The sequence below is a fragment of the Heloderma suspectum genome, chromosome 2 (genome assembly GCF_057233095.1).
Source record: "Heloderma suspectum isolate Gila_16-S chromosome 2, 16-S_ref, whole genome shotgun sequence".
Classification (NCBI taxonomy): domain Eukaryota; kingdom Metazoa; phylum Chordata; class Lepidosauria; order Squamata; family Helodermatidae; genus Heloderma; species Heloderma suspectum.
Window position 1 is genome coordinate 30900297 of NC_139459.1, and position 16013 is coordinate 30916309.

The 16013-nt window shown below is 47.0% G+C and overlaps 1 protein-coding gene across 3 annotated transcripts in view; it reads right to left on the minus strand.

Moving 5' to 3' along the window:
- OXCT1 (3-oxoacid CoA-transferase 1) overlaps nt 1-15598 on the minus strand; it is a 94879-nt gene extending 79281 nt beyond the window's left edge. For 2 of the 3 annotated variants that reach the window (XR_014787579.1, XM_084833146.1), the window contains exons 1-3: nt 14682-14913; nt 4442-4550; nt 1296-1386 (exon numbers count right to left, since the gene is read on the minus strand). Coding sequence is in view for 2 of the 3 variants with exons in the window: in XM_084833146.1 (XP_084689272.1) it covers nt 1296-1386; nt 4442-4550; nt 14682-14789 (308 nt within the window). In the remaining variant the exon portion in view is untranslated. Of the gene's footprint in view, nt 1-1295; nt 1387-4441; nt 4551-14681; nt 14914-15447 lie in introns of those variants that run through there. The other variant, XM_084833147.1, reaches the window with a different exon arrangement.
- Nucleotides 15599-16013: the final 415 nt, after the last annotated feature.

Consider the following 16013-nt stretch of genomic DNA (forward strand, 5'->3'; position numbering starts at 1 on the left):
CATAACTGTATGCATTGGGCAGATGAAAATCCTCATTTGACTCTCACATCTCAACTGAACCAGCCAGACATCACAGTGTGGGGTGCACTGTCCAGCAAAGGTGTTGTAGTACCAGTTTTCTTCGATACAACTGTGGATAGTAACAATTACCTAAACACGTTACGCAACGTGGTAGTGCCACAACTCAGAACCAGGGCTAACTTCGCCGAACTGCTCTTCCAACAAGATGGGGCATCTCCTCGTTATGCTTTTGCAGTAAGGGACTATCTTGACAACACCTTCCCACAGCATTGGATCGGACGATGTGGCAGTATTGAATGGCCGACTTAGCACCAATGGACTTCACCCGACTTAACACCATTGGACTTCTTTTTGGGGGGCGTAGTAAAGAATAAGGTTTTTGAGAGGAATCCCCAGACAGTGGATGAATTAAAAGAGTTCATCTCGAAAGCAATTATGGACATTGATGCGGACCAGAATTTGTGTCGTACTGTGTGTCACAGTGTTCTGGACAGGTTGAGGAATGTTGCAACGTTGATGGGATACATTTCGAACTTACGAGATTAAACAGTGTTAAACAAATGTAAATGTAATAAACAGTGTAATAAAATGCAAATAAACTATACTGTATACCTACTTTTGGGCCACTCTGTATATTAAAAACTCTATTAAAACCAAGTAATCAGCAACAGAGCTAACCACTCATAAGTGCCCAGGTGAACAAAGGGGTCTTAGCCTGGCACCAAAATGATAGTAAAGTTGGTTCCAGGTGTACCTCTTGGAGCAGGGCCTTCCAAAGTCGGGGCACCACCACAGAGAAGGCCCTACCTCATGTCACCACATGATGCACTTTCCCCCACAGTGGTAGGACAATGGGATGGGCCTCCCCCACATATCTAAGAGCACAGGCAGGCTGATACATGGAGTTGTTCCTTCAGATATATCAATATTGTTAATGTAAACATACCCAACAGAATGACTAGCCTACCCTGTGCTGCAGCAACAACAGCTTTTTTCGACAATGCACTGCCATGTAATAGCCCCCCAAATAAACTGCATCGAAATAACTACAGGAAGAGAGAAGAATATAACCAGGCACAGTACTTGGCAGTTCAGACTTCGTTAAAACTTACATAATGCTTATAGAGTAGTCTTGGCTTCATCATTTCACGTTGCAAGATGGGTTCTTTCAGAGGGATAAGTAGGGTACTTCCCACCACGCAAGATCAGTTGTGTAAAGAGAATCTCAATTAGATTTTGTATAATTGGTGTTCTAAGAACAGATGCATACCTACCCTGCATTGTTGCTGACAGCGGTTATCCCTTTTACACCAGTCTTCAACAGAGCTCCTATGAGGTTCTCAGGAATTCCACAGAGCCCAAAACCTATGCAACACAAATTATTCAGCAGTAAACAACTCTGTTGCAAAAATGCAACCACCTCAATCAATCCACACACCTGAGACAAGGGCTGGCTGCTGCTCAGTATAGCCGGAAGGAAATCCCCCCTGCCCCCACCCAATCCCCTAACTCAGAAGAAGGGATCTCTCTCATACCATGATGGACTTTGAAGCAGACAAGAGAGGTTCAAAGGATGGCAACAATGGACAGGGCCTTTTCAGAGGTGGCCCCCAGATTGTGGAATGCTCTCCCCAGTGAGACCTGCCTAGTGCCAGCTTTGTCATCATTTTGGCAGCAAGTTAAGACTTCCCTCTATTCCCAGACATTTGATGGCATAGGATAGGCTGTTTTACACATCAGTTGAACTGTCTCTAGTCATCACTGCTATTTTAGCTGTTCTAGAAGGTGGCTGTATTTTAAGGGCTAACTGTTGTAGCTGTTTTAAATTTTGTATGTTTTAATTTAAGTCACCTTGGAACTTTTTTTTTTTTTTTTTTTTGAGGAATGCATCTTAAGAAATTTTGAAGCAACACAAGATAACCCCTCAGCCCCACTCCACATTCTTTGGCATACACCCAGGAACAGGCAACTTTGGGGGGCTGGGGAGCACAGTTGGCAATTTGAGAAACCACCACAAAATGGCTGCCATTGGAGACATAGCAAAGGATAAGTAACCTGCCCCAAAGACTAAGAACAAGGCAGGGTGGAGTCTGAGCCTCAATACAGTGAACAACTCCTATGAACCCACAGTTTTCAGCACCAACTGAAACCAATTTCACAGCAGACCCAGCTGCTGGTAAGGAAGTGTGCTAATCTAAAAAAAAAAAATAAGTGGGACAGGTAGGACACCTCGGTGGGAGTCAAAACAAGTCCGCAGCTAGCACAATGTCTACCCCTGGCAGACATAGAAGACTTGGAACCAGCAGAAACTGCAAATTATGGCTCGCTGGCAAGCCATATTTACGAGCTCCTATGAAAAAGTCAATGCAATGATCCAAGTATGTGCATTGTGAAAGGGAGGCTGGGGGAAAACAACTAGCAGCTGAAAGCATGGATGGTAACAAAGTGTTTTCACATTTAGAAATTTAACTATGCCCTTCACATTAGAAGGAAACAGTCGTCCTATAACTGCTCCTTCTTTATTGTACAAATGCAAACCCACCCCCTTCCCCGTCTCACTGACCATGGCTTCCTTATTTAGTGAACTATGTACTGGTTTCTCTTTTCTGAAACACGGGCTTGCGACACCAGTAGAACACCAATAAAACTTATTCAGCAATACAATCATCTATGCAATGCTTCCTCTACTTATCTTTCTATCTACCTAGGCTGTTGATCTCCCAGAGCAATTCTCTTGGTGATGAAGGTATACTTCTGGAGTCAGCCAAGATCTTTTACAAGCTCAACTTTTAGGGATTGTTATGCCCCATCACCCACATTCTGAGGACCCAGCTTCTCCAAGAAACCTTACTTCCAGAAAGTTACTTTGTGCTTGCTTCTACCCTGAATTGCACCTATAACTTTCTAGTCTAAGTTTTCAGGGGCAAAGATGACAGTCATGGTTACCATCCCTGAACACATACAGAAACCCACTGAAGACAATGGGTCTGTGTATACACAGGTGTTTTTGCAACCTTAAGAGCACTGGAATGGCTAATAACTTGAGTTCTTGTAGCCAAGAATGGTAGGTGGCAAGACATAGTAGCCCATGTTGAGGGACAGATGCAGACTGATGCTCAGCTTCAAATCAAAATATAAGGCCTTTTAGGATCTTCTAAATCGCATGAATACAAAATGCATGGAGGTCGAGCAAGGTCATGCCCACTGTCTTCACCTCCTGACCTCCACAGAGTGGGTGGAAGGTCTGAAAAGGGTCTTTTCAGACATGCCATACAGCTGTAGACATGTAGGCTCTCCACAAGATTGTCCTGGGTCCCAATCTGGATTCCCAACACCGTGAAGAGCCTATGTGCCTGGAAGCCACTTACAAACCTTCTGCCAAACACATATGGGGCATAGCCTGAAGACACACTGACACCAGTGGTATAGTAGAGCCAAGGCTCACAGGTTCGATGCCCCGGGGCTTTTTGATGGCAGTCACAGGGAAATCCGACCCTTTTGGGGCTCACTGGACTTTCTCAGAGCCCCCAGTTTGGTTTGCAGGCCACAGGCTTCTTCCCAAAATCCGGGAACTTTCTTGCGGGGGAGGTCCCCTTAAGTTGCCATTTCTGCAAACTGCAGCTGCAATTTGTGCAAATTACAGCCAATATTTACATAAATTATGTAAACCGCGGCCGCAATTTCCATAAATGGCGATTTAAGAAAAACAAAACCAAAATCCATGAGCTGGCCTGAACTGATACAGATGAAGTCAGGCCAGCTCACGGGTAAGAGAACAGGAATCCAGGGGGCCAAGTTGCTGAAAGCTCGTCAGACTTTGTCTCCCCTGGACGGATTCCTCCGACATCCCTATCTACTACCCCCTCAGACTTCCCTGTTCACTCCAAGCTAAGCTGCAATCCTTTCAGTAACTGGCGGGAAACTGGATTTTCCCAGCAACAATATATTGTTGTGAGCTACCCCTATTACAAGGCAAAGTATTTAGGGGTGGCTTGGACTTAAAAGGGCATTCAAAAGGCCTGCTCCTTGTGGAGGTGCAAACTGCTAGAACTGGAGTGTTGATACGGACCAATACAGCTGCCTGCATTTTTGGACTGTCCTTGGCAGCATGGCTATGGGGGCTATCATGATGAGCGCCTGCACGTCAAAATTTACCGTTACACCACTGAATGATGCTGGGGTCTCCCCCTGCGCATTCAGTGAACATGTGAGAAAAGTCTGAGCAGACCTATTGTATGCCCATTCAAGATGGACATGGTGGAATTCAAGTTAAACACCATTCCTCTATCAACTGCCCGAAAATCCTTCAGTAAGTTCCATTGGAAACTTTGAAAACCTAAACGATATCATTTACTCCCAGGTGTGGAGGGAACTGAACAAGTAATTTCTTTGGGGAGGAGCAGTAGATTCCAGTACTTACCACCCACAAGGAGAGTGGACCCACTGGGTATGTCTTTCACCGCTTCCACTGGATCAGTATAAAATTTGGTATTGTGACAGCTGCTGGTAGAAAAATAGCAGCTGCAAGTCTAGAAGAGTAAAAGCAAAGGGGAAATTGTCAGGGTACAATATTATGCACTCAAGCACAATCCGGGATCTATCATCGGTGGTTTTTAGAAAGACACACACATAGAATTTGTGCTGATCTACAGGTACAAAAAAAAAGCATCCTAGAGCATCATATGCAAAACGATATTACAGTGGAGTGTGTTGATATGGTTAGTGTTGGATATACACTGCAATTTTACATAGCTGAGGGGAGGGGAGGGGAGGGGAGGGGGGACACATTTAATGGCTAGCTCTTAATCATCATAGCAAATATTTAAGAGTAGTAGAAAGACTGAAATTATCATGCAATTGCTTATACTTTGCTAATTGAAAACAAGGGTACTGAACAGTTAAAAAGAGAGAAGGGTTACAAATGTCAATACCCTTAAGCAATATAAATGTTGTAATCCTGGATTTTCTTACAGACTCGAAAGCTACAATTGTGATGTCTATCTGTACATCTGGCCACATTTTAAGTGTAGAAAACAGCATATAACATATTCTAATACTATCTTAAGCAACTCCTGGGAAATTTATTTTATGTAGACATGCAACAAAAGCATATTTCAAATCTGACACAATGCCAGCAGTTCACAAACTTGCTGAATCTGAGTTAATACTACAATCCTAAAAAGACTTGCCTAGGAGCAACTGTCATTGATTGTGACTTAGGGCACAATCCTATGCATGTTTAGACAGAAAAAAGTCCTACAATTCCCGGCACGCTAGCCTGGGGATGCTGCGAATTGTAGGACTTTTTCTGTCTAAACATGCATAGGATTGTGCACTTATTTTACTTTCAGTTCAGGCTGCATCCTTTGTGTACATACTAGGAAGTCAGCTCTACTGAAGTCAACAGAATTCAATTCTGATTCATTCATTCATTCCATGTATTATATTTCTATAAAAGGTAAAGGTGTCCCCAACCAGTCGTGTCTGACTCTAGGGTGTGGTGCTCATCCCCGTTTCTAAGCCGAAGAGCCAGCGCTGTCCGAAGACGCTTCTGTGGTCATGTGGCCAGCATGACTGACCAAGAGGTACACGGAACGCTGTTACCTTTCCCGCCGAGGCGGTACCTATTTATTTACTTGCAATTTCTTGCTTTCGAACTGCTAGGTTGGCAGAAGCTGGGACTGAAGACGGGAGCTCACTCCGTCACGCAGCACTCGGGTCTCGAACTGCTGACCTGCCAACCTTCCAGTCTGCAGTTCAGCGTCTTAACCACTAAGCCACCGCGGCCCAATATATTTCTATACTGCCCTATAACTGAAGCTCTCTGGGCAGTTCACAAAAATTAAAAAACCATTAAAACACATTACTCAAAGTACGAAAAAAGCATTTACATAAAAACCATATAAACAGATGGCACCCACACAGACAACCTATATCTAAAAACAAGTTTTTAAACTATCAGCCAAAGACGATCCAGGTTCTAATTAAAAACTCATTATATGCTGCCAAATGCCTGAGAGAAGAGGGCAGTTTTAACCTGGTGCCAAAAAGATAACGTTGGTGCCAGGTGGGCCTCATTGGGGAGATCATTCCATAATTGGGGGGCTATTACTGAGAAGGCCCTCTTTCTTGTTGCCATCCTCTGAGCCTCCCTCAGAGGAGTCACCTGCGAGACAGCCTTGGATGCTAAACGTAGTGTACGGGTTGGTTCCTGCCTGGAGAGGTGCTCCATCAGGTATTGTGGTCCTGAGCTGTAAGTCTTCATAGGTTAAAACCAGCACCTTGAATCGGGCTCGGAAACATACAGGCAGCCAGTGCAAGCGGGCCAGAATCAGTCTTATATGTTCGGACCTTCTGGTCCCCATTATCAGTCTGGCTGCTGCATTTTGCACAAACTGCAGCTTCTGATCCATCTTCAAAGGCAGCCCCATGTAGAGTGCATTGCAGTAATCTAATCTGGAAGTTACCAGAGCATAGACAACTGAAGCCAGGTTATCCCTGTCCAGATAGGGGCGTAGCTGGGCCACAAACCAAAGTTGATTGAAGGAACTCCGTGCCACTGAGCCTCCAGTGACGAAGAGGGTTCCAGGAGGACCCCCCAAAGCTTTGAACCTACTCCTTCAGGGAGAATGCAATCCCATCCAGAACAGGTCGAGCTCCTTCCATCCGATCAGGGGAACCACCCACTAACAGCTTCTCAGTCTTGTCTTCCAAGTAATCACACTAAAGATCACGCTTCAAGCGTGCTTAGGATCACATTCTCTCCAGACACCAACTGTAAGCAACAGGGAGAGAAAGCCACGACCAGTGCTACGTCAGCTATGGCCACTGGATAACAGCAGCAGACGTGGCCAACCCTGTATCTTTTATCTAATTATCATCGCTTTGTCATGGAGGATAAGGCTATCAATAGCCATTCGCCATGATGGCTACATATTACTTCTAGTATCAGAGGCAGTGTGCCTCTCAATATCAGTTGCTGGGGAACACGAGTGAGAGGGAGCTATTGCCCTCATTCTGCTTGTGGGCTTCTCACAGGCATCTAGTTGGCCACTGTGAGAACAGAATGCTCATTTAGAAGGCCTTTGGTCTGACTCAGCAGTCATAAGAGCACCCCTTCTAATAGCAAACTCAGGTGGTGAGTGCCAACAGGATTATAGCTAAAACAGAGCCATGAGAAACAAGAGGAAGTCTTCAACATGCTTGGGAGAACCCCAAGATTTAGAGAAGTACAGAAAATCCTTTTTTAAAAACCTAAGAGGGCAAAAAGAAAAATCAATGCATTAGCCATGAAATAGAGAGTAACAGTTGGAAAATAAAAAATGGAACACTGGGGTGGGGTAGGGGTACTGGAAGAGGAGTGGGGAATGCCTTGCTTAAAGGAAATGGCTGGAATCCTAACAGGAACACTCTTTAGGCAAGAGGATATACTGTATTTGTTCTTCTCTAAAGGCAAGATCGTATTTACTCCCACTAGCCTTTGAAGATAGAAGCTGACTGCTATATCCCACTTTTTGCAGTTATTTTTATCTGGCTTTAGCTAACCATTTTAGTGTGTGTGTGTGTGTGTGTGTGTGTGTGTGTATGTGTTGTATTTTAAATTAGTAAAACTGATGTAATATAAAGAGCAGTATATAATTTTAAATAAAATAAATAAGGGCCAAGATTTTGCCAAAAGGACACCAAAATCAGACACAGCATTTTTAACATTGTTGCCATCTGAGTAACCAACATAAAACGTTACCTGTCCAAGATTCTTAATTAGTAAGATTTTGAGTGTGTTGTTTTTATATATCATATTGTGTGTCAGTCGGTCACTTTGTGGGTGTTTTTAAATGGGAATAATAAGTAAGATTACTTGCAGTGAAAACAAATTTACTCAGAAGCAACTTCCACTGTGTTCAGTGAGACATACTCACTAGTAAATGTACTTAGAAATGATTATGTACACTTACCAGGGAGTAAGTCCCTTTAAACTCAATGAGGCTTACTTTTTAGTAGACATGCTTAGGACTGCCTTGCTAATTAACAAAACTGTAAGTCCTCCACACATTCCTATGACATTAGCACCACTTTTAACCCAGTTTTTAAAGTATTTGAGATGTCTCCTGGCCGGATCTACTAATTGAAAGTGCACTGTGTTTGTAATCAGGTTATTAAACAGAGAAAATAATAGCAAACATGAAAAGGCAGATCATTTTCCCCATTACTAAATGCAACAGGAGAAGAAATAATACTGCTTAACGAAAAGCTTCTGGCAGTATTATGTGTAAGATACTTGAAACAGAACAAACCAGCCAACAGTTTATTCTCCCCAGCATGGAAAGTCACATGCCAGGTTTCATCAACAGTGGCACAACAGCAGACGTCCCAAGAAACCGGTTCATCGCCTTTCACTAACAAGGACACGTTTCTCAGTCAAACTGCGTGGTCTAGGTCTGAGTCCTTTATTACTTAACACAGAAAGACAGTCTTGAAATTAATTCTGCAATATGGGAGCCTAAACTTCCACAAGTGGAAACTTACAGAACCAATAATATGCACTTTAAGAACACTGGTCTAGTGTGTAACTTCAAAGCAGAGGTAGGCAACCTTGCAGGGGGGCACCCTGGCTACTGCCCAGCTTTTGGAGGGCTTGCATGAGTGGGCAGGGCTGGTGGTGAGTGGGGCCAGGACATGCACACCCTCCTTCAAAAACATCCATTCACACACACACATATTCAGGAGGAGGATCATGGGGGTGGGGAGGTTGTTAACGCTTTTAACCTTGCCACCCCCAAATGACCCTGATGCAGGATCGCTGGGGGAGGGGAAGAGGCTTCAACCTCCCTCCCACACCCCACACCCCAACAATCCTGGTCAAGGCTGCAGTTTCTAGCAGTCAGGAAACAGCCATCTGTTTCCTGGAGCCCAGCTGATGACTGATCAGCTAGGCTATGGGGAGCAGGAGGCAGGGTTCTGAGGGCTGCACAGATAGCAGCAGAGGGCCGCATGCAGCCTGCAGGTTGCCCACGTATGCTTTAAACATAGGATCAGCATTACCTTTGCACAGAATCTGGAACTGGGTGAAGCGGGGGGCACTGAAAAGACCAAAGGCAGCATCCCAAAAACTGAAGCATGCTAGGTACTAGCACATGACAACCCACTAGCTCGTAGAGCATGAGCTGCCACCCTCTGTCACAATGCCATACATGACACAAGCAGAGGGGGGCTGAAGCACTTCTGGAAAAAAGCAGAAAGACCCACAGGGCTGGCTATGGCACAGACAAAGGCCTATGCTGCTGCTGCTTCCCCATTCCCCAGTGGTGCAATCTTGCTTCCTTCTCAGTATAGTAAATTAAAAACAGGACCACATAAGGCACATATGGGCAGCCTGCAGGCTCCATGCATTCCCTGGCCAAACTTCATGTGGCCCCCAGGACTCCTTACCACTCCCCTGCTGGGAGTGGTAAGGAGTCCTTCCACCTCCCCAGCTGATTGGCTCTAAAAACAGTTGAGGAGCACACCACCTGTTTCCAGTGGCGATCAGCTGGGCAGCGAGTAAGGCACGATGGAATCTCAATGCACCAGGAGGGGAGGTTTAAAGAACACTGCCTTGTTGTGGCGAAGGGGCTTGCGTAACTCAGTGAAGCCATAAGCTATGCCATGCAGGGCCACCCAAGACGGACAGGTCATGGCAGAGAGTTCTGACAAAATGTGGTCCACTGGAGAAGGAAATGGCAACCCACTCCAGTATTCTTGCCAAGAAAACCCCATGGAACGTATCACAAGGCTAAAAGAGATGACGCCGGAAGATGAGCCCCTCAGGTCGGAAGGTGTCCAATATGCTACTGGGGAAGAGCAGAGGGTATTTCCAAGTAGCGCCAGAAAGAGTGAAGCGGCTGGGCCAAAGCCGAAAGGACACTCAGCTGTGGATGTGTCTGGTGGTGAAAAGAAAATCCGATGCTGTAAAGAACAATATTGTTTAGGAACCTGGAATGTCAGATCAATGAATCAAGGTAAGCTGGAGGTGGTCAAACATGAGATGGCAAGATTGAACATCGACATCTTGGGAATCAGCGAACTAAAATGGACAGGCATGGGCGAATTTAATTCAGGTGACCATCATATCTACTATTGTGGCCAAGAATCCCTTAGAAGAAATGGAGTAGCACTCATAGTCAACAAAAGGGTGGGAAAAGCAGTACTGGGGTACAATCTTAAAAATGATAGAATGATCTCAGTACGAATCCAAGGCAAACCATTCAACATCACAGTAATTCAAGTCTATGCCCCAACCACTGAGGCCGAAGAAGCTGAGGTTGATCGGTTCTATGAAGACCTAAAACATCTTCTAGAACTAACACCAAAAAAAGATGTCCTCTTCATCATAGGGGATTGGAATGCTAAAGTAGGAAGTCAAGAAATCACCGGGATAACAGGCAGGCATGGCCTTGGTGTACAAAATGAAGCAGGACAAAAGCTAATCGAGTTTTGCCAAGAGAACATGCTGATCATAGCAAACACTCTTTTCCAACAGCACAAGAGGCGACTCTACACATGGACGTCACCAGATGGTCAATATCAAAATCAAATTGATTATATCCTTTGCAGCCAAAGATGGAGAAGCTCCATACAGTCAGTCAAAACAAGACCTGGAGCTGACTGTGGCTCAGATCATGAGCTGCTTCTTGCAAAATTTCGGCTTAAATTGAAGAACGTCGGGAAAACCACTAAACCGTTCAGGTATGACCTAAATCATATCCCTGATGAATATACAGTGGAGGTGAGGAATAGATTTCAGGGATTAGACCTGATAGACAGAGTGCCTGAGGAACTATGGACGGAGGTCCGTAACATTGTTCAGGAGGCAGCAACGAAATCCATCCCAAAGAAAAAGAAATGCAAGAAAGCCAAGTGGCTGTCTGATGAGGCTTTACAAGTCGCTGAGGAAAGAAGGGAAGTGAAAAGCAAGGGAGAAAGGGGAAGATATACCCAACTGAATGCAGAGTTCCAGAGAATAGCAAGGAGAGACAAGAAGGCCTTCTTAAATGAACAATGCAAAGAAATCGAGGAAAACAACAGAATGGCAAAGACTAGAGATCTCTTCAAGAAAATTGGAGATCTCAAGGGAACGTTTTGTGCAAAGACAGGCATGATAAAGGACAAAGAAGGCAGGGACTTAACAGAAGCAGATGAGATTAAGAAGAGGTGGCAAGAATACACAGAAGAACTATACAGGAAAGATCTGAATGTCCCCGATAGCCATGACAGTGCGGTCACTGAACTTGAGCCGGACATCCTCGAGAGTGAAGTCAAGTGGGCCTTAGGAAGCATTAGTAACAACAAAGCTAGCGGAGATGACAGTATTCCAGCCGAGCTATTTAAAATCCTAAAAGATGATGCTGTTAAAGTGCTGCATTCAATATGCCAACAAATCTGGAACACTCAACAGTGGCCACAAGATTGGAAAAGGTCAGTTTACATTCCAATTCCAAAGAAGGGCAACGCCAAAGAGTGTTCAAACTACCGCACAATTGCGCTCATTTCACATGCCAGCAAGGTGATGCTCAAAATCCTACAAGCTAGGCTTCAGCAGTATGCGAACCGAGAACTACCGGAAGTACAAGCTGGGTTTAGAAGAGGCAGAGGAACTAGAGATCAAATCGCCAACATTCGCTGCATCATGGAGAAAGCAAGAGAATTCCAGAAAAACGTCTATTTCTGCTTCATTGACTACTCTAAAGCCTTTGATTGTGTGGATCACAACAAACTGTGGCAAATTCTTAAAGTGATGGGAGTACCAGACCACCTTACCTGTCTCCTGAGAAACCTGTACGAGGGTCAAGAAGCAACAGTAAGAACCAGACATGGAACAACCGATTGGTTCAAAATTGGGAAAGGAGTACGACAAGGCTGCATATTGTCACCCTGCTTATTTAACTTATATGCAGAGTACATCATGAGAAATGCCGGGTTGGATGAATCAGAGGTCGGAATTAAGATTGCTGGGAGAATTATCAACAACCTCCGATATGCAGACGATACCACCCTAATGGCAGAAAACGAAGAGGATCTCAAGAGCCTCTTGTTGAGGGTGAAAGAGGAGAGTGCAAAAGCTGGTTTGAAACTCAACATTAAAAAAACTAAGATCATGGCATCTGGCCCCATCACTTCCTGGCATATAGAAGGGGAAGAAATGGAAGCAGTGACAGATTTTACTTTCTTGGGCTCCAAGATCACCTCAGACGGTGACTGTAGCCATGAAATTAAAAGACGCTTGCTCCTTGGGAGGAAAGCTATGGCCAACCTAGACAGCATAGTAAGAAGCAGAGACATCACCTTGCCGACAAAGGTCGGTCTAATCAAAGCTATGGTTTTCCCAGTAGTAATGTATGGCTGTGAGAGCTGGACTATAAGGAAGGCTGAGCGCCGAAGAATTGATGCTTTCGAACTGTGGTGCTGGAGAAGACTCTTACGAGTCCCCTGGACTGCCAGGAGGTCAAATCAGTCCATCCTAAAGGAAATCAACCCTGAGTGCTCATTGGAAGGACAGATAATGAAGCTGAAGCTCCAATATTTTGGCCACCTAATGCGAAGAGAAAACTCCCTGGAAAAGACCCTGATGCTGGGAAAGACTGAAGGCCAAAGGAGAAGGGGACGGCAGAGGATGAGATGGCTAGATAGCATCACGGATGCAATGAATATGAACTTGAGCACGCTCCGGGAGAGAGCGCAGGACAGGAAGGCCTGGCGTGCTATGGTCCATGGGGTCACGAAGAGTCGGACACGACTGAACAACAACAATCTCTGCATGGTGAGATATGGGGGGGGGGAGGCGCAAGGGTAAATGTGTGTGTGGGTCTGTATGGAGGGGGCAGGGAGGCTACGTGTCTGTTTGAGAAAGAAAGATGGGGGAGCCCAGGCCTCCAGCCACACCAGCTCTGACCCACCCCTGCATGTGGCTTGCATGTGGCAAGAAGGTTGCTGACCACTGACATAAGGCAACATTGCATATACATGGGGGGGGGGGGAGATGCATTCAAGTGCCTACTAGAATGGGCCTATCAAATATTTGGATTTGATTTTACCATTGGCCCCCGCTAGTCTAAAAACTACATAATCCTGACTGTCCCATTCCTACTTGAAACTTTCAACTGAACTCCAATATTTAAAGGTATGCTAACATCACACTCTAGATAAGAAAGAGCCAAGAACTGGCAGAGGCCGCGATACTAAAGCACACAGGCTTGGAAGCAAAAAGAATCAGGAGGACTTATTACCAAGCCAAGGTGCTGGAGTGCCAATTGGCACCAAAATGCTTTTTTTTGCCGAGTCCTTCCTTGTTTGTGCAGCAAAGTCATCCAGGAAATATTCGTAGGAGAGCAAAAATATCTGTAGGAGAGCAGGTGCTGTAACCCTGCTGGCCCATTTTGCCCAGAGTTTCTTAGGCACGCAAATCCCACAGGCCGCCAACCTACTGAAAGAGTTGCACTGAAAGGCACAATTCTACACACACACTTCCTTTGGAGTAAGTCCCATTAAACTCGGTAGTCCTTCCTGCGGAGTAAAGCATGCGTCGGCTGGACCGGGCTGTTGGAAGGCATCGGTCCAAGGCCTTCAGAGAAACGGAATTGAGCCGCCACCTATTTAAAGGGGCAAGGCGTCCTCTACACTAGGCCCACCTTGCTGCTCCCACCGCCCCGCTCGTATCCTCCATCCGACCAAGCCAGACACAACTGGAGGCGGAGTGGCCGCGGCCGCACAGCTCCCTCCCTCCCCAAAGTCAGCCCAACACACGGGCGTCTGCTATTTGCAAGAGCTGAAGGACGCGCAGCAATGAACCCGCCCGGCTGGTCAAGCAGGGAGGGCGCGCAAGGCTGGAGGCGCGTCACTCATTCAGCAGCGGAGTCGCGGGGAAATCTTCGGGCCTCTAGTTCAAGGAAATGTTCTTGCCCCAGGGGGGGAAGGCGGAGCCCTCGTCGGTGGATACGACCCCGCTAGGGGCAAAGGGAAGCAGGCCGGGCTAGCTAGCGGGTAAGAGGCATGCAAGCAGAAAGAGGGCAAGGAAATGTCAGTGGTGGGCGTTTCGCTAAGGGTTGCCAGGGAGGGGAGAGAAGACAGCAGCCCAGCCTGCTCCTGTGCCTTTCACAGAATCATAGAATGGTAGGGTTGGAAGGGGCCTACAAGGCCATCGAGTCCAACCCCCTGCTCAATGCAGGAATCCTTTTAAGGATTCTTTTAAACCCTTCAAGATTTCAGGGTTGAGTTCCATAGGTGAAGCTCTGTATTATCGCATGGGGCCAGACAAAACCGCCTTCTAATTGCGGCAGGTCGAGCGGCGAAGGGTCACACCACCCCTACTGAAGGCTGCGACCCTAAGCTAAGCGCACGCTCAACCGGCCGAGGAGTCAATGGGTGGGATCCAACGTGAACCCTACGTGGAGCAGACCCATTGAAACGAATGAGACTTGACTTACTACCTTGGCTCCCATTCAGTTCAGTGGGCCTACTCTACATAGGACTAACATTGGTTACTCGCCCCTAAGCCCCTCTCCAATAAACGCGGCTTACTTCCGAGCAAGCGTATGCACCGGATCGACTCCCTCGCCCAGAAAGCAAAGCCGAGGGCGCGGAGGGGGCCGTGGGCGCCTCCAAACGGCTCCCCGCGCCGCTCTCACCTTCGCCTGGGCTCCGAGGACGAGCTGCACCGTCCCGCGTCCGGGCCCCCGGCGGGAAGCGGCGGGGAGGCGGCGGGCAAACCGGGCGAGGAGGCTCTGAGCCGCCATCTTCGAGCTTGTGTGGTGTGCAAGGCGAGGAGGAAAGAGCCCGGGCGATCGGCGGCGTTGGAGACGAAGAAGCGGCGGCGGCGGCTGCTGCCCACCCCCCCGGCGCGATGCTGCTGCTGCAAAGAAAGCGCGCCCAGCTGGCAACGGGGATCGGAGGCGAGGCGATGACACAGGCCGGGGGAGGGTGAGGGGCTCGGCCTTGACGTCTAACTTAACCCCTTCCGAGTGTGGGTGGGGAAAGGGAGCGATCCACGGGAGGAGGGCGGCTCAAGGGCGTAAGAGGTAGAAGATTTAAGGCAGCGTTGCCAACCGCACAGGCAAAGCAGTCCTCCGAAGATTTACTCTGGAGTAAGCCCCACTGTGTTCAATGGAGCGGACTCCTGCGAAAGTGCGTCTAGGGGGTTGCGGCCTTAATTGCGCCGACGTGAATGCAGCTTGCTTTCCGAGGGGACGGGAATGCAGCCTTCCCCAGCCTGGCGCCCTCCAGATGTCTTGGACTAGAACTCCCAGCGTTCCTGACCGTTGGCCATGCTGGCTGGGGCTGCTGGGAGTTGAAGTCCAAAACGTCTGGAGGGCTCCAGGGTGGGGGAAGGCGGGCCGGTATAGGCTAGGGCTGCAGGGCGACGTATGCTTAATTCGGAAGTAACTTGGGACTTACTTCTGAGTTGGCGCGTTTAGGATGGCGCTGCAATGACTGGGAAGTACGAATCCCTGACATCTGAATCAACTTGGTTAAGGCTACAAGAAGAACTCCCACACCAAATCAAGTTGAAGAATGGCGGGTGATGGTTTGGCTTTAAGGTTGCCCACTTTCGAACCGGCCTCTATATGTGCCTCTTTAGAAGCAGCTTGAGCCGCAGAAACTGGGAGGTTTTTGTTTCGTTTTTAAGTTTGGCTCCATGGCGTGAAAAGTTTCACCTCCTGATTTCTGCATATCAGAGCTCTGTTGAAGGTACAGGTGCAGGCCAGGCTGTTTTGTTTTCCTAGATAGTTGGCAACCCTATTTGGTTTTGGTCATGCAACACCCCCCCCCCCCAACCATTCTCATAACCACAACTTCTATGCATTCCTGCAGACTGTATTTAGAAAAGAAACCAGACCTTTCCATTCACTATTCTGTATTGAAACATGCTGCCTAGGGAGGTTGTGGAATAAGAACGTAAGAGTCCTGCTGAGGCAATAGTCCTCTCCTGCAGCTGTTCCACAGCAACTGGTAATTCAGAG